This window comes from Orbicella faveolata, unplaced genomic scaffold (genome assembly GCF_042242905.1).
Source record: "Orbicella faveolata isolate gen_17 unplaced genomic scaffold, um_ofav_v1 contig_1, whole genome shotgun sequence".
Taxonomy (NCBI): Eukaryota; Metazoa; Cnidaria; class Anthozoa; order Scleractinia; family Merulinidae; genus Orbicella; species Orbicella faveolata.
Window position 1 is genome coordinate 15,260,726 of NW_028301536.1, and position 19,279 is coordinate 15,280,004.

Here is a 19,279-nt window from a genome sequence, read left to right on the forward strand (position 1 = left end):
CTTCCACAATAAAGTTCACAGCAAACCAGATGTATATTCAAGTTTATTTGTAACGGTGAATTATTTAAGTAAAGTCATTTTTACAACGATATGGTCACGCTCTTAATGGCTCCTTTCTGGACAGTTAATTACATCGTCAGAGTACCAAGTCTGTATTCTAATTGAACTTTTTAATCTGGTGCAGTCAATTTCAAATTGTGTTCAGTTACACTGCTCTGAATCTTCCCAAAAAAATAGCAACATAGGAAGAGGTAAGTCAACTCGAAAAGCGTCTATTCCCAAATATATAAATAAGTAATTTTCTGAGCAAATTGACTCTGCAACGTTTTTTTCTCACTAACCAAAATTCTCGAATCAAATAAAAATATCATATATTAATCTAAAACTTCTAATGTCCACTCTGCAAAAATTTCTTTAAGTCAAATGTACATGATTTTCTTGGAGCAGTCTTGTGTCTACTTAGGGACATTTTTCGTCTTTGTCTTTGAGCTCCAGAGGGATGACGTCACATCGTCGCCAGTGAAGGCCCTCAAGCGATATTCCAACTCTTTTCTGTCGTTTACCTCGCGCTGAAACTGTCGAGCCTGTGAGAAAACAAACCAAGATCAGCATATTATTTCTCCTTAAGGTGGTTCCTCATAAATAAAAGTTGCCGAACAATTTCTTTAAAACTTTCCCCGAATGTTCCCTACCAAGCACTGTTTAGAAAAATACAATAAACAAGATAGGTCACCATTCTCGCTTAAGAAATACGGTAGGTAAATCTTACCCCATTTATGCCTAACTACGCGCGTTATTTCATCAGTTCACGTTATAATTTGTGGTAGCCGGAAGCTAAGGTTATTAAAGCAATACTTTAAAAAATATATTGATAGGTAGAAAGTCTCGGGAACGTGGAACAATGTAAGATATAATTTATGGAAAAAGAACACAATTCTAGACGACATTGCCTCAAAACGTTCCTTGAATCGTCCTTTTCGAGGTCATAATTCGCATCGTCGAGTAACGGTTTTGTGCACTCTTTTAGCTATATCTCTTTTTCCTTCCGAACAATTTTTTTCTTATTTTTTTTCACTTAAATCGGACAATTTGTACACCAAAATTATACAATAAAAAATATAGGTCACCATGCTCTTTTAAGAGAAAACGAGCATTTATTTTGCTGTCGAGCTTAGCTTGAGGGAAATCTCTTACGTTGTGTACGTGCACGCGATCATATGCGCGCGCTAATGACGCAAAAATCGTGCACAGTAGGGATGCGCGCGCAATGTAATACAGTCAACTCCTGTTATAGCGGACACCCTCGGGACCGCGATTTGGTGTCCGTAATAGCGAGAGTCTGTAATAGCAGGGTGCGAGAAAATTTTTGTGTTATAATATTTGGACAGACTGGACGAACTTATTCATGGCAGCGAGACTGCAAAGAGGGCCTTAAGAGAAAAAGATGAAGAAATTTTGATTGATGGACAGAAGAAGCGGAAATCGACCAAAAAAGACAAAGACAGTCTCAAAAAGCAGAAAAGATAGACTCTATATGTGTGCAAATATTCCAAGATGCTTCTCGGTGTCCGCTATAACGAGAGAGGAAACAATAAAATTGTGACGTTGGGACCGAATAAAGTGTCCGTAAGTCCGTAACAGCGCGAGTCCGTAATAGCGAGGTGTCCTCAAGGCGGGAGTTGACTGTACTGAGGAGTCACCTTAAATTATTCATACAAAGTCAAGCATGCAGAATGAGAGAATTAACTAACTGATCACTAAGGGGTAACAAAAACATTATTCAATTGAAAGGCTCGAGTAAGCGATATATTGACCAGCGTCAGGTGAATATCTGGCATATTTTCCGACTGAAAGGTCAACAACCGGCTTATTTTTATCCTTAACGAGGTTTTCTCAAATCAAATACGATTAACATACGGACATACGGTATCGACATTGCGCGCAATGTCTGATTTTGTATACCTTTAAAATTGATGCGTTCAAAAGTAAAATCGCTTTTTACTTCTCCAACACTGCGCTTGTCAATTTTAAAGTGTGCCAGCTATCTGCAAGATTGCGCGCAGTCAGGAGCTCAAGACAATTAACTATTTCTTGGCTCCGGCTATCCGACGTCTAACACAGACTGGATGATCTGCTTCTTTCTTCCACTTGCCTCCTCCGTTACGTTACGCTACGCTACGTTACGCTACGTTACGCTACGTTACGTTACGGTACGGTACGGTACGGTACGGTACGTTACGTTACGCTACGTTGTTGTAAATATCATAACATGCTTGTTGCGTTAGCGATATTGCGGGGTGTGGACAAGCTTAAATTCCCTTGAACCAATCATTACTCGGGGTGCGTTCCTTTGCGATTTTCTGGATCAGGATCAGTGACTGGTCCTGATTCTGATCATCGCAAAAGAACGAAACCTTCATATCCACCACCCCCCCCCCCCCCTTACCCATCCTCCCATCCTCGGGCTTGCATCCAACTATCTCTAAATGTTTTCCCAAAGCCTTTTGTTTTTTCAAAGACAAGTAGAAAAGGTGTGAAAAGACAAAATATCCCGTAGGTGTCGTGAAATTTGCACGAGGCGTAAAAACGGAACTGAAGAAAATAATTCATTTACATTTCTGCCACTACCTCGCAGCGATCGGATGAACGTTCTCGCGAAGGAAATTTTGGCAAACCACAACCACAGCGACCGAAGAATGACAAAAGTATCGACCTTCCGATATTACTCTGTACATAGGAGCGTACGACAATGGTGAGCTTTACGCTAAAACTGGTTTAAAACGTCAAGGACCAAAGGTTAGGAGAAAATAGGAGAAGTGGCATCGGTTGGAAGAAGGTATGACCACTATTTTGTATCATATACTACTTTGGAGTCGATTGAGACGGTACAAGTATGCCACAAGCGATAAATTTGCAACAAGTGCACGACAACGTCACAAGCAAGTGGTAAGTTTGATTCACGCGTGTTGCACAAGTGTTGCACAGTTGTCGCAAGTTTGCCGCAAATGGCAAACTCGACCTTTATAGATACACATGTATGGTTGTTAAAAAGTAAAGGTAAAGTCTGCATGCGAGCCAAGTGGCCCATCAGGCCGGAGCTTTATGTATGGTTGTTAGCAGAATTTAATGGCAATTATGCAGTTGCTTATCAATCCCATTTTGCGATGGGTTTTCCAATTTAGTGCTTGTTTTCGCTGAAGAAAAACTGGAGATGACCTTTGCATAGAAATACGACAGGCACACATTCTACTCTCCCACAGGCCCCCGGGGGCGGGATACTCCTTTATATGGGCTATATAGGCATGTGCGGCCCCAAAGGGTAGGGTTTTTCAGTCGTTTTGGCCATAAGTAGGGCATCGATTTTGGCCATTTTGGTTGTAAATTGCGTATGGTTTTAGCACTCTAGTCTTGAATTGGGTATGTTTCTTAGAACAAGCTATTTTCATCATTATCAATAAGACCGTCAACAAAAGCCCTTCATAACTTATGTTTTGGGCAACTGTGTCAGCCGCAACGGTCATAAATAGGCTAACGAACTTTTGGTCAGGTCATAAATAGGGTAGCAAAAAACGCAGATTTTGGTCATAAATAGGGTAAGGGTTTTGGGAAGTGGGCCGCACACCCACCCAACTTCTCTGGAAGTACCCCCCTCGGGCACAGGCCCCCACGCTTCTAACTCGTAAGTCACTTCTGTCCATGCGCGCCATCTGTTTAATCGTCATGATCACACTTGACCAATTCGTGCAAAAAGCTTATCACAACAAAAACTTTGAAAAACGTCAACCCATGTAAAAGAGTAGCGTTTCATTCATTAATTTTGGAAATACTCAGTGGTATACAATGTAGGGTTAGTTGTTCAACTGAGGATACCTAAACTCACCATTTCTAAGTTCCTTCTGGCGGACTCGAGCTCTTCTTGTACCGATCCATACGCTTTATTGCGGTGTTCTTTTAATTTTTCCATGTGCACTTTGATTCTAGTCTCCAACTCGCGATCCCCTAGGGCCCTATAGAACAATTAAACAAAGCATTACAACAAGACGCGCATTTCAACGTATTATAACATGTGCAGTGTTACAATTGTCTACAAAAAGCTGCAAAAAGGTACCGTTCATCTAAAACACTAGGGAGTTTAAGGAACTACGACGGCGACGCCTAGGACAACGTCGAATCTTTGAAGTCATTTAGTTTGTTTCTCTTTGTCAAAGCTATCTCGAAACTGAATTTGGAACACAGCGTAAAATTCGAAAATAAATTTCAAAAATTATCCTTTGTGGTTCACGTTCTCCAGACAACGCGATATTTGGTCATTTCACGTTGTTGTCTTGTAGAGGACGGCAAAGAAATGTACCAAGAATTATAATGCACTTGCAATGCCACTGTATTGCTCATTCAACCATTTGTTTAGCGACGTTCCCATTGCCGTTGCCGTTGTGGTTTTCTTAAACTCCCTACTATAAGAAGAGAAACATCGCCGAAAAACCTCAACCTAGATCCTAGACTCTCTCATTTTCGTCCCTTGTCGTTGAGGATAGAGAGCCTGGGATCGAGATTGCCAAACCCAAAGTGAAACTTCCATAGCTATTATAGACTGCAAAAGCAAGTACTGTGTTCGGCAAATCTTCAAAAGAGGCACAAAAGCATTCGAATGCTAACCCTTCAATCAAAATATAGCGCGATTTTTCGGAAAACAATATCCCGCTTTATGGATCAGTTATTGTTGAGGAATTCTAAAACCTCCCTCAGTCTCAATTCAAGACCAACCCAAGCTACATGTCAAATACTGTACCTTCTTGCTGCTCCTTTTCCATCTCGTTCTTCTAAAAGTTCCTTCAATTGCTTGGCGTAGCCATGAGGAGACTGAATAAGAAACGACAATAATGTTACTTACGCGACAAAGCATTGTATAAATGCTGTCGTTTACCTCGATGATTTATTTACGAAGCTAAAAAGGGGCATCGAACGGCTGTCAAATTACTTTCTATTTCTTTGAACTTCGTTGAATTGAGAAATAAATTGGAGAAGCACACTCTGCATACTGACATCTAACATGTATGTATCTTCTAAGCCAATCAGGTGCATCCTGAAAAAGTCACGTGATTTTACTGAGAGCAATTTTCCCACGCTTCGTACCGGTTGCAACCGGTTACAACTTCTTTTTCCAGTTCTGATTAACTTGCAGCTTCATTTAGAATTATGGGTATTGTCTCTGTGGTTATTTTGATTTTTGTTTCATGGCATACGTTGAAAAAAAAACCTCGTGATGTTTTTTAGTAACTTCTCACCTTTTCCTCTTCCTTGGCTGACTTTTCCGTTCCATACGGGGCTTTTACTTCGACTGCAAAAAAGCCAAGAAGAACCAAAATCAGTAATCATCGACTATGCCATCCAAAAGTACCGAAAGAAAATTTTTATGATTTCAGCCTGTTTATCTAATAGAGGAAAACCGTTGAACAGAAGACTGAAGAAATAGCTATAAAACAAAATACCTGACATCTCTTAGGATCAAGAGCGGGATATTTTGCGAAAACTAAAAGAAACTTACCAGGTGTTGAGCCCTTCATGGCAGCAAGTTGTTGCTTTTGTTGACGCAGAAGTTTGGTCCGCTCCCTCCAGTCATCTAGAGCTTGCTTATCTCTGAAGATGTAAATTTATATTTGTTAACTCACATGTGTTGTGTAAAGATATACAGATTTAACAGGTTTCCTTGCTACTTCCAGGAAAAAAGAAAGAAAGAAAATAAGCAAAGAACTGCCCTGTAATCTTTCGCAAACAGAAAACAAATACGCAAATGCTGCGCTATTGCTTTTTAGTTTTATTTTATTATCAATTTAAATCGATAGGACTACAAAGCATCTTTTGTTTCGCGTTTGTTCAAAGTTGTCCACTTACGTCAATGCTGATATGAGCATAACCAGACATTCACAGGAAAAAAGACGTAAAATCGCGAAAAAGTATTATAACACATAATTTATCCGTTTTGGTGCGAGCAAGCTATCTTTGCTCTAAAAGAGCTGCCGAGATACTGTAATTTCCTCACAGGCTAACATTTCTTCAATTGTATCTACTCACTTTCTTTTCTGTAATATAAGAGCCTCTTTTTCGTTCATAACTGCTAAAATCGCCATCTCTTGTTGATCGGCCAATCGAGCCTCGTAATCCGGGAACCTTGGAGTTGCCTCGCCGGCGTCGTACTGGAACCGAGCTGTCCTTGAACTTCAATATAAAAAACAACCAGTTAAACATGTTAGGTGTTATGCCTTGTACGAGAAACGTCACATGACACGTTTTGACCAATCAGTATCGCGTCTATCTCATTTCGCGTCTATCTCATCTCATTTCATTTCATTTCAGTATTTATTTAATTATTTTTAATATTGTTACGACTGTCACTATTTCTTTCTTTTTCAAATTTTAATTTTTGAGGGCCATTAGGTTATCAGTTTTAATACTGTCAAATGTTACCAAGCCTTACTTACTTACATACTTACTTCAGTGATTAGCGCGCGCGCATTAAAAAATGGCGACTTTTTCTTTACGGCTGGACCTCGACATAGAGTTAAATCGTCATTTTCTCGAAAACGAGTATGGTGACCTATCATTTTTTTCTATTGTTTTGAATTGAGTAATAAATTTCTCTGTGTAAAATAATTATAGACCAATTCTCAGTGTAGAGCAAAAAACAATCGTCGGAAACGTAAATTTAGCAAGCAATCGTGACTATAATCATGGTGCTATCATAAGGATTTATTGGGTATAAACAAGGTGCTGTTGCTCCTAAACGAACTCGGGGACCCCTCATTTTTATTTCAAAATTTAAGTTCCTATAATATAAACACTCAATAGGCAAAGTTTCACAAAAATCTCAGTGCAGGTTCTATTTCAGTGGAATGACCTTAAGCTCTCATCTCTGAACAAAATGATAGCTATGGCACTATAAAATATTTGCGAACTATATATTACTTTACCCAATTAAAAACATAATATAACATAACTGAAGGGTTCGACATCCACTTTACTTTCAGCTATGAACATTTGCTAAAGCATTTTCATGTTTGCCACAGATATCACATTTTGAAAGTCCCTGACTTTTCCCTGATAAAATACAATTTCCCTGATCAAATGAATAAAAAATGTCGGATATAGCGACTTCTGGCCTCCCCTTACAGCCGTCTTTTCCGCTGATAAGTTTTCAACGAATTTTACATCGTTGAGATCACAGTCACCCCTAATGTTTCTTCCAGCCTTCAATGGTATTAAACCAGCCATGTTAAACTAATTCAATTTTCCCTTGCACAAGATAAAATTCCCTGAGTTTTCCTGACCTTGAAGAATTATTTTAACCTGACCATTTTCTGACGTGTGGCAACACAAACTTTAGTTGTCGTTATATGTGAAGCAGGATGCTCTAAATAATAAACAGTACCATGATAAAAAGGCAATTTTAAAGAACTCCTCCCTACCTTTCTGATTTAGGGCTGGTTTTCTTTTGCCTGGGAGCAGATCTAGCCGCTTCTGTCAATTCTCTAGGCCGCGCATCCGCTGACAGTCCGCCACTTGACTGCAGCCCCATTCTCTGTCTGTCGTATTCCCGTCTCACCACATCTGACCGTGAGGGTGGGGGATGGAATGTTACTGGCGCGTTGATCGGTGTAGGAAGCTCCTTCGAGTCGGTTTGACTTTTCCTGCGCCGGGTTGATGTAGAATTCTTTTTGTCTATAATCAAAAGATAGCGTTGTTATATATATATATTTTTTTTGCACCATTTTCGCAGTTGAGTTCTCAACCTCACTTTCATCAAGTTTAAACAAAGGAAATCAAGATCGTGATGGTGTTTGGATATCTGATCTTAATTAGCATAGATTTTTACTATTTTATTTCTCCGTTTTCTCCTTTGGTTTAGTTTCCATTGAGAAGATATATCAAACACCAAAGACCGTGTTTGACTTCTTTTCCAAACACCTCGAAGTTCGTCAAAAATACTCCGCTACGCGTCGTATTTTTAACTCTGTGGTCAATCATGGTCTTCCGTGTTTGATGTATTGTTTCGTTATCGAAAGAGAGTGTTTCTCATTTCTCAGACAAACGTTTTTCAGGACAGTGTAGTAGTCATGACTTAGCTTCTTTGTGTGTTGTGTGATATAGATTTAACTCACGCGAAACAATAGTGTCTTTGTAAGTTTTTTTTCCCTCCTATAAAACACTTGTTTTTAGGCAGCCAGAGCACATGAAGAATCCTATCGATATTATGACAAATTTAAGGTCATTCCACTGAAATAGAACCTGCACTGAAATTTTTGTGAAACTTTGCCTATTGAGTGTTTATATTATAGGAACTTAAATTTTGAAGTAAAAATGAGGGGTCCCCGTGTTCGTTTAGGAGCAACAGCACCTTGTTTATACCCATATAAATCCTTATAATAGCACCATGATTGTAGTCACGATTGCTTGCTAAATTCACGTTTCCGACGATTGCTTTTTGTTCTACACTGAGAATTGGTCCATTATATTTTACACAGAGAAATTTATTACTCAATTCAAAACAATAGAAAAAAATTATCACCATACTCGGTTGCGAGAAAATGACGATTTACCTCTATGGCGAGGTCCAGCTGTAAAGAAAAAGCCGCCATTTTTTAATGCGCGCGCGCTATTCACGCATGAAATTATGCGCAGTAGGGATGCGCAATGCAATACTGGGGAATAACCTTAAATGTCATCAGAGACAAACATGTCAGCTTTGTTTGTTGGCGATTGCGTATTTTTAGCATAGCCCAAAGGACCTTGCCAATCTTGAACTACGTTTTCAATCTTTTGAGTGTATTCCACGAGCACAGTGTGTATTGATAAACAGATGGATGAATGGAGAGCCTGTTAGTGTGCCTCATGCTGCACTTAATTAAATATTTGAAGCCTCTGGTTGACGCTTTGCACAAGAAGCAGCTTCCTTTTTTAGCATTATAATTTTTATTTTTTACTGTGGTTTCCACTTTTAAAGGGGCAGATAGGAGGATTTTGTGTTACACGGAAGTAATTAGCAAATATTAGTGGAAACAATAAAAAACACACCAAAAGGATTCATTTGAACGAGGTAATATGAAACATAATTTCCACAGTTTTTTAGGCTTTTCTGTGCACAAATACAGAGATGAAATTCAGCTTGTACAAATCAATGTCCCTTCAGTAGCTCCACAGAGAAAGCTCTATTCCAGATTAGTGCCAAAATTGTTGGACATGAGGCTAATTTTCACGAGCGACTCTTGTTGGAAGCCTGGTTATCATTAAAACAACCGCAGGCTGTGAACAACCACATGGCCATCTCAAAGGTCTACAAATGTTTGGCACGCGCGCGACTCTCGCGCTACGTTTAATGAATTTTACACGTAACCTTCAAGGCGCGCACGTTTAATGCGCGGCTTTTCACATGTAAAACACATGTAAACCCTTTCACATGTAAAACCTTTCACTTTCAACTGATGAAGGCTTAAGCACTTGCCTAGAGGTCTTGAAGCAAAATCTTAAAATAGTCAGCGACAAACCACTAAGCTACAACAACACTTTATCAAGTTGCATTTAATAAATCCAATTGTCTATTGTATAAAGTATGTATCATTAAAATACTGTTATTTCTTCATGAAAGATACAAGTATATTTACACAGATTTTTTTTAAAAAAACTGCTGATCATATATTCTTTTTAAACGTCTGTTTTCTACTGAGATTGTAATTAATAAAATATATCTACGTATGCATCCTGTTTGATCTAATATTTTCATGTTCTACTTGTTTATAGCTTATGTGTCATGCTTTTAGACTACAATTAGTAAAATAGACTATAAGTCTACAATAATACCAATTCAACCCGTCAGATCTACGGTTTTTCTCGACATTACGTCAGTTAAACTCCTTTTAACTACATGTATGATATTTGGGAAACTGTCGTCCTCTAACTCTCAGGACCACCCTGGCCAATATCAGAGGTACTTTTATAGTGACCAGAACAAAACACGGAAATTTCAGTGCAAAAGGAGCGTTACGCTACATTCTCAGAATTCAGTCATTTTTGGACTGAGTTTGACCGGTCGAAACAAATGGTTCCTTATTCTTCGAATTCAAATCGCAGTCTTAATTAGCGCAAGATTCAAGTACATAAAGTAAGTATGTATAGATACAGTTCCTTACATGTCATTAGACTTTGCACCTAAATGTTGCATAAATACGTGACTAAGAACAATGTACACTGTGTTCTAGACTTTCTGCAAAATCGTATTCATCTCCAAGTGGTTTTTCTCAAAACGTACTTCACTGCAAGTGAATCACTCCCATTTCAAGGAGAGTGTTCCTTTCTGAATCAATTCGTGATACTTATTTCGCGTCACCACTTTCACTTCTTTTATCATCGACCACCGTCCTCAACTTTTTCTGTGTGATGGGCGACATCCGTCCGTCAGACGTCAGCTTAAACTTGCACAGCACATCAGCTGCATCCACCTTCCTTAGATAAGGGCTGGTGCGACTCATCATCGGTCTCCATCGGCCTTGATAACTCCCCGTGTAGTAGTGTACAGTCAGCAAGCCCTGGTGGTCCGCTAACGTGGTTATTTTCCCAAGACAAGGCTGTCCTTTGATGTACAACTTCTCAGGCACTTTAATGGCGACCATATCTCCCTCGCTTATTGCCAGCGTTCCTAACCCTTTGCTGTTAAATTCGTGAACTTTTGAGTACTCTGGATTCTTAGTTTTGATATCACTAGATGCATTCTCGGTCGTAAGCGGCATGGAACTTTTAAGTTGGGAAGCGTTCTCTTTCGAAGGAGGCTCTGAAACTGCATCCTCATAGCTTGCACACCTTTTCACCGAAGGAGAGCTCTTCTTAGGGCTTTCAGTCCTGGTTCTTCTTCTCCGTTTCGTTTTCTCACTCTTGGCTTTCTTCCCTTCTTTGTTAGTATCCACAATGTATAAATTTTTGTCCAAGTCTAAACCCTTTTCCGAGGCTTCTAAACTCTTTTCGGACCGTCCACTTTTCCGCCGACTTCTTTCCAGAGGTTCCAGTTGAACTTTCCCCTCTTTCCTCTCAGAACTGTGAAATGACATGTCTTTTCTTGGTGATCTTTGTTCGTGTTTCACCGTTCTCACAGGAGATTTCTGTTCAAAATTTCGAGTTGGTTTTTCCTGCTCAAACTTTTTCGCTTTTTGCCCTCTCAGCAACCCCCCCGAGTCATCAACAGGGCGATTTTTCGGCCTCGCCGCCGCTTGGATAATTGGAGGCAGTTTGAATCTTTCCGCTTTAACGTTTCTCTCATTTTCAACTTGCTCTTCTTGGTCTCGCTCCCCTGAAACGCAGATTTAAAAGTGGATATCAGTAACGCTTCTGACTCCCTTGTGATTGTTGTTTGAGTTTAGAACTGCTCATAAAATAGTTGTTAAAATTTCCGTAATCTGTACGATATTTAACCTGAAGCTGGCGAAACAATGACCTCTTAATCTAGTCTTTCTACTCGCAAAAGTTGCTTTCTTTTCCTTTTTGTCCTGTCTCTAGTGTACATTTTATGCACCGAAATGCATGTAGTTATTATGTTAGTTTTGAAGTCAGCACATTGGAAGTCAAAGCATTAGACTGATATCCACTTTTAAATTAGCGTTCTCTCTACCCTCCGCTCACAGCACTTACATTATGTAATTAAGTTTTGAAAAGCTAAATAGAAGAAACAAAGGAAGTACGCGAAATAACTTTGTTACAAGTTAATTTACTTGTTACTAGGTGCTTGTTATATACAAGACACACAGCTTTCCTTTACAACCAACTAATTACAGTAATTCACAAGAAGGTAATAATTTAATACTAAACAAGGATACTTTAATTCATTCTTTTGCGTGACATGACATAAGGCCTTGTAAAAGGATTGGTGAAAAATGCTAAAACTGTAACCACACCTAGTTCTTAAGCCTTCAAACCTCGTCTCATGTACCAAAGTTTGGTTTTATAAATACCTTTCCAAAATTTTAAGACAACCAAGATCTATTTCAAGATCTAACTTTCAAAATTTTGATTTTAACCTTAAAAGATTTTAAGATTTCTTTGTCAAAAATACAAGGTTCCAAGATCAAAAGCATTTTGGAGATTTACCTTTTAGCTGTAGTTACCAGTACAAAGGATCTTACAATGCAGTAAACATGTAAGGCTCCTGAAATGCTCAGGCTGACATGTAACATAACAGCAGGAAAGTGGAGAACTTGATTATTGGTAAATTATTTGGCCTGACCTAGCAGTGCTTTCTGGTAAAAAAAAAGCTCCAGGTAGAAATCATTGGAGTAAAAGGAATGCAAAATGGAAACTTAAGACTTCCCTGTCCCGTTACTGAATAAAGACTTTCTTAGCTGTTGACAATTACCACTGAAAACAAAGAATCTTGCAGCGCAATAACATAACAGGGACTTACATGTGACTTCTCTATCTTGTGGTGTAGAAAACAGTAACTCCTCACTTGATGAAGATTCTGGGTGCTCTGAAAGATGCAAAACAAAACATAAATAACAACTGCTGATCAAGACAAGCACAGCATGGTTTTTGAATAAACTTTTTATAAATTAGAGTACTTTTTTTCAAAATTTAAAGCGGGAAGCTGAAAAACACAGACATGAATAACCAGGAAACACAAAAGTTTTACGTGTTTCTAAGAAAAATAAATATCACAAAGATGTTGTACCTTCTACTAGAACAGCTCCTCTTTCTTGCAGTTGTAATAAATACTGCTCTCTGAGGAACTTTAGGATTTCCTACAAAAGACCAAAAACCAAATATAAACTATGCGAGTTAACTTCTTGACAATATTGCAAATCCTGCCTAATTTACCTTCAACGTTACGAATGATATTCCTTGGATCAGACGTCATTACTGACAGCAGTTTCTCTATGAATATGTATCGCTGGTGCATATTTTGTGTTGGCTTGTAAACAAACATGGTGGGTTGGCGGTGATCGATCAATGCTTGTCATGTACCCTGCTTTCTGCAGTCGTCAGCAGTGTCATCAGTTTGTTCGTGCTTTCACTCTTTTGTCTGTCCTCTCTGGAAAATCCCCCATGCCTCAGAATTCCAATCATTATTACTCTCCCGTCCTTCGGATTTCCAGTGCAAAGAGCCCCAACCCTCAACCCCCTTGCCCTTGGAATTTCAAAAAAACATCCATTGTATAGGTATGAATATTTTCTAGAATCGCCCAATGAGAGCTTGTGTAGTATCTCAGCTATTTTATAATACTTGTTTTTAAACTAATCAGAAATGCTCAAAAGCACCCAGTTGTATGTAAACGTTATTTTATGCAACATACAGTACAACAACATACTGTGCATGTTAATATCATTTACACACAAATTCATACATGTACAAAATTTCTGAGACCATTTACCTGAGTGCCTTTTTCCACAATGAAGGAAGGAGGAAACTCTAGTGGGTTGTTGGAGAGATTGAGTCCTGATAAACTCTTTAGCAGGCCTAGATTGTATGCAAGAAAATTTAGACTTAAACAAAAGTGAACAACAGAAGATTCTGAGTAATGCATTTCCTTGATTAAGCTCCAATTTTCACGTTGTTCCCTAGCTTGCAAATCTTTCCGCAATTGAACAAGCTATATTTTTGTACAACAGATCTGAATTGTTGACAAGCAACGTGGTATTGCATTCTGTATCCTCTTAATTAATAAATCCATTCTGACTATTAGTTTAGAATTAACAATGTTTGTGATGTTGACCAGTATAGACCACATTTTAAGGGAACTACAAGTGAAGAGGGGAGTGGAGGGGGTTGGCGGACAAAGCACAAATCTTGAATAATGTGATCTTCTCCACCACCCAAAACAGCCCTTGTTAACAACAGACAGAGGAGAAATGACTGGAATGGCAGGCTATGCCTTATCTGGCACATCGCAAGAAGCAAACTGGGAATGAAAATAACGATGTTGATATTGATTGGTCAATGTCAGTTTTTGAAAGTAACATTTTTGTAGTTTACAGCTTCAACTGCATGTCCATGGATCTGAATTTCTTTGGTTTGGAAATATAACCTCCACAAGTAAGTAAAATTTTCTGTGTTTTTCAAGTTTTGGTGCTCAACTAAAATTCATGTTCATCTCGAGACCTAAAAGAGTCAATGGCTGGAACACTCAACTCTATTTAACTAATAGATTCCATGTTGTGTCTGTTCAGTAATTGATCACAGATGGCATCAAAATGTGGTAAGAACAAAAAGTGGCACACAAGGCAATAGCCAAGTGTGTCACTGATGTTCTTCTTGGGATGTTTCGACATCCCAAGAGCTTACTGACGCACTTCAACATGACTTCAACCAATTCTCCAACTGGTACATCAGCAACAAATTAGCAGTAAATGTAAAGAAGACTAAATTGATGCTGTCAGGAAGCAAAACAATGTTGTCGACATTTAATGACTTTAAGTTTTCTACTGATAAAGAGCAAGTGAATTGTGCTTCATCTTTTAAGTACCTAGGAGTAGTACTGGATGAGAAATGGAAATGGAAGATGCATGTCAATAGCCTTTTACAAAAACTGGGGCATCGCCTCTCAGTGTTCAACCGAATCTATCATATGCTCGACGAGAAAAGTCTCATAGCATACTTTAATGGCCTTGTCCTACCACACCTAGATTATGCAGATATCATCTGGGGAGATCAGCCTGGTCTAACAACACAGATGAAACACTTGCAATCATTCGAAAGTTGCATTGCAAAGAAGATTGTAAAGGGAAAAGTGACATCAGCTGAGGCCCTAACATCATTGCAGTGGGTCCCATTGCATGCGAGGCGTTTTGGTCATCGGTGTTGTCTTGTGCAAGACGCAATGAAAGAAGAGATCCCCGAACATTTCAATGTGTTCAGATCTACCATGAGCCAACAACATGGTTACAATACCCGAAATGGTTGCATGCCCAAAATTAGCAAGCCAAGAACAGAATGGGGCAGAAACAAAATGTATTATAACGCATTTAACCGACTGGACCTCACTACCAAGTGAGCTACAGAAACTTATACCAAAAAGGATTTTTAAATACAAACTGAAACAGGTTTTACTTCACCATTTTTAACCTTAGTTAGTAGTAGATTTTTAATCCTAGTCCTAGTTTTAAACCTTAGTTTTAGTATCACATTTTTAGCTTTTATTACTTCTGTATTTAGACATTTAATGTATACATGTATTTCAGACTTTTACTTTCTAGAGGACCCTCCTGAAAACCACCTGTAGATGATTGGAGGTCTCCTCTTAAAATATTAGTATATTATTATTTTTATTATTACCACATTTTGACATCTGTGATCAGTTACTGAACAGACGCATGGCAGTTTGGCTATGCAGCTGCATGGCTATTTGTTTCGTGAAAACAATCAAAATTGGAGAATAAAACAACACAACCAGGCATAGTCAATCGATAAAAATCGATATCAGAAATTAAGCCATATTGATCGCCGATTGCTATCAATTGATATCTGCAACCAATAATGATAGAACTCACAAAATTTTTTTTATTGATTGCTTTTGATTGACAAAAATTGCTAACAATCAATAATTCCTGTTGTCAGGAATATCAACTGTTATTGATTGAAAAAAAACAACAATAACCATTTAACCATAAGTCGATATATCAAGAATACGAAACACTGAAAACTGTATCTTCCTTTACATGTATTGTTCCTGGTCAATATTTATGGCGGCAAAGTGATTACTGCTATGCCTCTACGATATATTTTCCTTCTGGCTTTTTTCAAGATCTATTCTTAAGTTTGTCTCCTAAAACAAATAATTGAGATCACTAGAACATTGACTCTGTTGTTTATTTTGCTTCATCTAAATGCCAATGCTACATTGAGACTGGAGGGTCTTACACTACTCTGGCCTGAGCTTCTACTGTGTTGTAAAGACAGATGTTAAGCCCAAAATGTTTCTGTTAGTTGTTTTTGTTCAGATATGCAGACCATGAAGATAAAATGACTCCATAACACCATTACAGACAAATTTTGTCAATCATTTTGTCAATGTAACTTGTAAAAGGATAAAAATAATTTCCGATAACAATCGATTACAATCAATGAATCACTTGTTATTGATTATTATCAGCAATTGATAACAATCAAGCTCACAACTTTTTGCTTAATCAATTTTCATTGATTGCTATTGGCAATCAATATCACTCTTTGATTGATATCAATAATTATTGTTATCAAATGATATCAATTATCGGTTTATTAATTGACTTTGCCTGGTATATAAATAGGTTTTGTCACCTACTTTCTTGGAAAAAATCTGATCTTCTTTACAATTCCTTCTGCTAATGTACCCTAAGTCTGCTCTCAACACAAAAATAAACTCCCCGTTGATGGGATCTACTAGTCCATCATGGGTCCAGCACTTAATTTACACCAAGGTTTAATCCATTGTTATAGGTTTGGAATAAAGTGACAGATTCTAACACATACTGACCTAATTCTAAAGGAAGTGATTCAATCGTGTTGCCCTCAAGCAATAGATTTTTCAAATTTCTGTTGGAAAAAAAAAGTCAATATTTGAAACAATTGCTGGTGAATGTAGACTACTCTGACACACAAATGAATAGGAGTTTCCACCTTTTGGTTGCTCCAACCAATTGGATGAAAACAAAATGACTAGGGAATGACTATGAAACCTGTGTTTTCCAATGATGGGAGGAATCTCTGATATGCGGTTGTTCCGTAAATCGAGCCATCTCAAGTTTGGTAAGCAATCGAACAGCTCTTCCGGCAATGAAGAAATAGCATTCCCCTCCAGATACAAAAACTGAAAACAGAAGAACAACAAACACGTTAAAATGGAGAGGAAATACTAAAGAAAGGCAAGTAACAAGCACTTGATTTACCTTATTCAAAAGACAGTTGGTAAAACGATCAGCCCATCGTTATTTGCGTGAAAGCCATCACAATGTGCAAAAATCGTCTTAGCAATAAAAGACAGTAAAATGTACCTCTAATTGTTGTAGACTAAGCACTTCTGGTGGAACTTGTGTTAATCTTTTCTTACTAAGGTCAATAGTCGTGCTTCCCAAGGCAGAAGCTGTATTTATTAGCTGTTCCACCGCCTCGCCAACTCCTTCTCCTACCGCCATCTTGTTTTGACTCTCAGCGTTTGGTTTAGTTGCCATAGTTACAGTTAGTTGTTTATCTTTGCCTCGTTTCTGTAATTAGAACCCAGGCTTTTACGGAAATGAAAAGAGTAGAGAGATTGGTTGGCAGGTGTGGCAATATATACATGTTGTTAAACAAGCTTTTTCGGTCCTTATTGGTGAAATATCGATCGAGTTCTTTTCCATAAACTTGCAATAAAAGAACTCTACCAATATTTTCTAAGACGGACCGAACAAGCTAGCTCAATAAAGGATTTAATATAATGGACCTTTTAAAATTCTGCTGATAAATTAAAGAATCTGCAAGTGCAAGGTAAACTTAAGCGAATATTTGCGTTTTCTCAGGCTGCTTTCATGAAAGTTTAACTGAAATTGTCCGCCAGACAAAAAGAAAAAATATATTCCTACCTACGAACAAACTGTTTTCTTTTGTGGAATGTTTTGATAGAGCAATTTGTCGAGACTATTCTGAGTGGTCCATTTTAGTAGTCCTTACAGCAAAATACAGACCGCGCAATGGACCAATCAGACTTCTCCTTTTCATTTTGGACCAGTTTGCCATGTAATAACAATCCGTATGATAACCGTCAATTGTCGCATTCATAACTCAACAACAGACCTTTAATTTGATCATCAACATTCTAGAACGTGTTAGGTATTTTCTGAACAAGTTATATTTATCAGTGACAAGTGGATCTGATTAGAGATACCAAAGAGAAGACTTTTACATAAAGAATACCCTGGATACCAGACTTGACCGAAAAGCTTCTTCGTTCTGCAGGTAGAGGATAATTTTGTACCCAGATCTCACTCTGTTTGACGCTAAAAGTGAGAGGTCTGGGTTCGACATTAGAGGGGAATTCGCGGCAAGATAGCGAGGAAGTTATTTTCTAGAGTGATTGCCTGGGTGAGAGTAGTTTGAGTTATGATGCCTTTGACTGACAAACACTTTTCACCTGGCTCTGAAGGTGACTTCGGCTCAAGTTGTCCAAACGACAGTCAGGAGTCTATCATGGGCTCTTGTAACAGTTTTTTCAGAGCTCGAACACACCCTCCCAGATGATCACACTAGATGAACTACCGATATTCCCGGCCTGGCTTCAAATCCTTAACAAAATTCTATCTGGAATGACCAAAATTACATTAGAAAGTAAACTTAGTACTAAGTCTGTACATTCAGGATTTACAGATATTTTACAAACTCTGTAAATGATTCATATTTTTCAGTGTTACACTCGCCGGATGATCTGTCCAGTGTCCGTCCACTTAGTTATTTTTAGCAGATGTAGATACACCCAACACAGTTTATGCGAGAGAGTCGATCTCCAGATGCGACAATGTGCGCCGTTTATGATACATGGGTATAATTACAAGCCGTTTTGTTATGTTCAACGGCAATGTTTTGTACGTACACAATCAATTGTAGATGTTCAGAGCTAAAATCCTTCAGATCTTCAGCTGAATCACTGTTTTGTTCTGGTTTGTATGGAGCAGAGGCCCTAATTTCTCGATGCAAATGGTACCGGTAGAGACACTGGAATGGCTTCCATCCGGGGAAATTTGCTGGCTTTGCCTCGCACCACTGAAGAACAATACTAGTATCGGTCCCAGTCCACTGGACCCTAAAGTTCACTCTCTTTTCCCACAATACCAGTGAGAGGCCATGCATCAGTCGCGGCAAATGTGAACACAAAATGACGTTTCAATTTATTTGATTGGTTGGCTGCTGAACCGTGTACAGTGAATGGATGATGCAGAGAAATGCCACCTGCAGGAACTTCCAAATGGACAGCGCCACTGGAGTTAAAGTTCGCGTCGTTGATTTCTGAGGCAAACTTGTCTCCGTCGTGATGATTATAAAGCGGATCTTTATGACTTCCTGGTATGACTTGTAGACAGCCTTTAGAAGCACAATGTATTTATATTAAATCAATTCATAATTTCTGCCGCAATGGGAGAACACTTCAAACTAACACATCCGGTCAAATTTCGCTTCTTTTCTACAATAATGCACCCATCCTACTGTCCTCTGTCTTACCACGATGGATTATATTAAACTAGCTTAGCTTTAAGCTAAACTGCATGTCTACGGATAAACTCGGTTGAATAGAACAAA

General features: G+C 38.4%; 1 protein-coding gene across 2 annotated transcripts; it reads right to left on the reverse strand.

Annotated features, from left to right (window-relative positions):
- Nucleotides 1-30: 30 nt before the first annotated feature.
- On the reverse strand, nucleotides 31-17,196 carry LOC110061313 (uncharacterized). Of its 2 annotated transcripts, XM_089291548.1 has the most exons (13): nucleotides 17,005-17,196; nucleotides 16,690-16,820; nucleotides 16,488-16,546; nucleotides 13,407-13,492; nucleotides 12,707-12,776; nucleotides 12,440-12,505; nucleotides 7,464-7,716; nucleotides 6,073-6,216; nucleotides 5,546-5,637; nucleotides 5,286-5,338; nucleotides 4,790-4,860; nucleotides 3,881-4,007; nucleotides 31-584 (listed from the first exon to the last, which is right to left on the reverse strand). In XM_089291548.1, the coding sequence occupies exons 1-13, from the start codon at nucleotides 17,179-17,181 to the stop codon at nucleotides 456-458; spliced, it is 1,458 nt and encodes a 485-aa protein (XP_089147674.1). In that variant the 5' UTR covers nucleotides 17,182-17,196; the 3' UTR covers nucleotides 31-455. The 2 variants fall into 2 exon arrangements, with proteins under 2 accessions (XP_089147674.1, XP_089147671.1); XM_089291545.1 differs by lacking the exons at nucleotides 31-584; nucleotides 3,881-4,007; nucleotides 4,790-4,860; ... (2 more) ...; nucleotides 6,073-6,216; nucleotides 7,464-7,716 and adding an exon at nucleotides 9,559-11,332.
- Nucleotides 17,197-19,279: the final 2,083 nt, after the last annotated feature.

What these genes read in the sequence shown, in the direction of transcription:
- LOC110061313 (XM_089291545.1), bottom strand. Translation starts at nt 17,181, where the DNA reads ATGGCAACTAAACCAAACGCTGAGAGTCAAAACAAGATGGCGGTAGGA. An exon ending in CCCATCATTGGAAAACACAG is followed by an intron (nt 16,547 to 16,689) that starts GTTTCATAGTCA and finishes TTTTTCCAACAG; the next exon opens with AAATTTGAAAAATCTATTGC. An exon ending in AGGAGCTGTTCTAGTAGAAG is followed by an intron (nt 12,506 to 12,706) that starts GTACAACATCTT and finishes TGCATCTTTCAG; the next exon opens with AGCACCCAGAATCTTCATCA.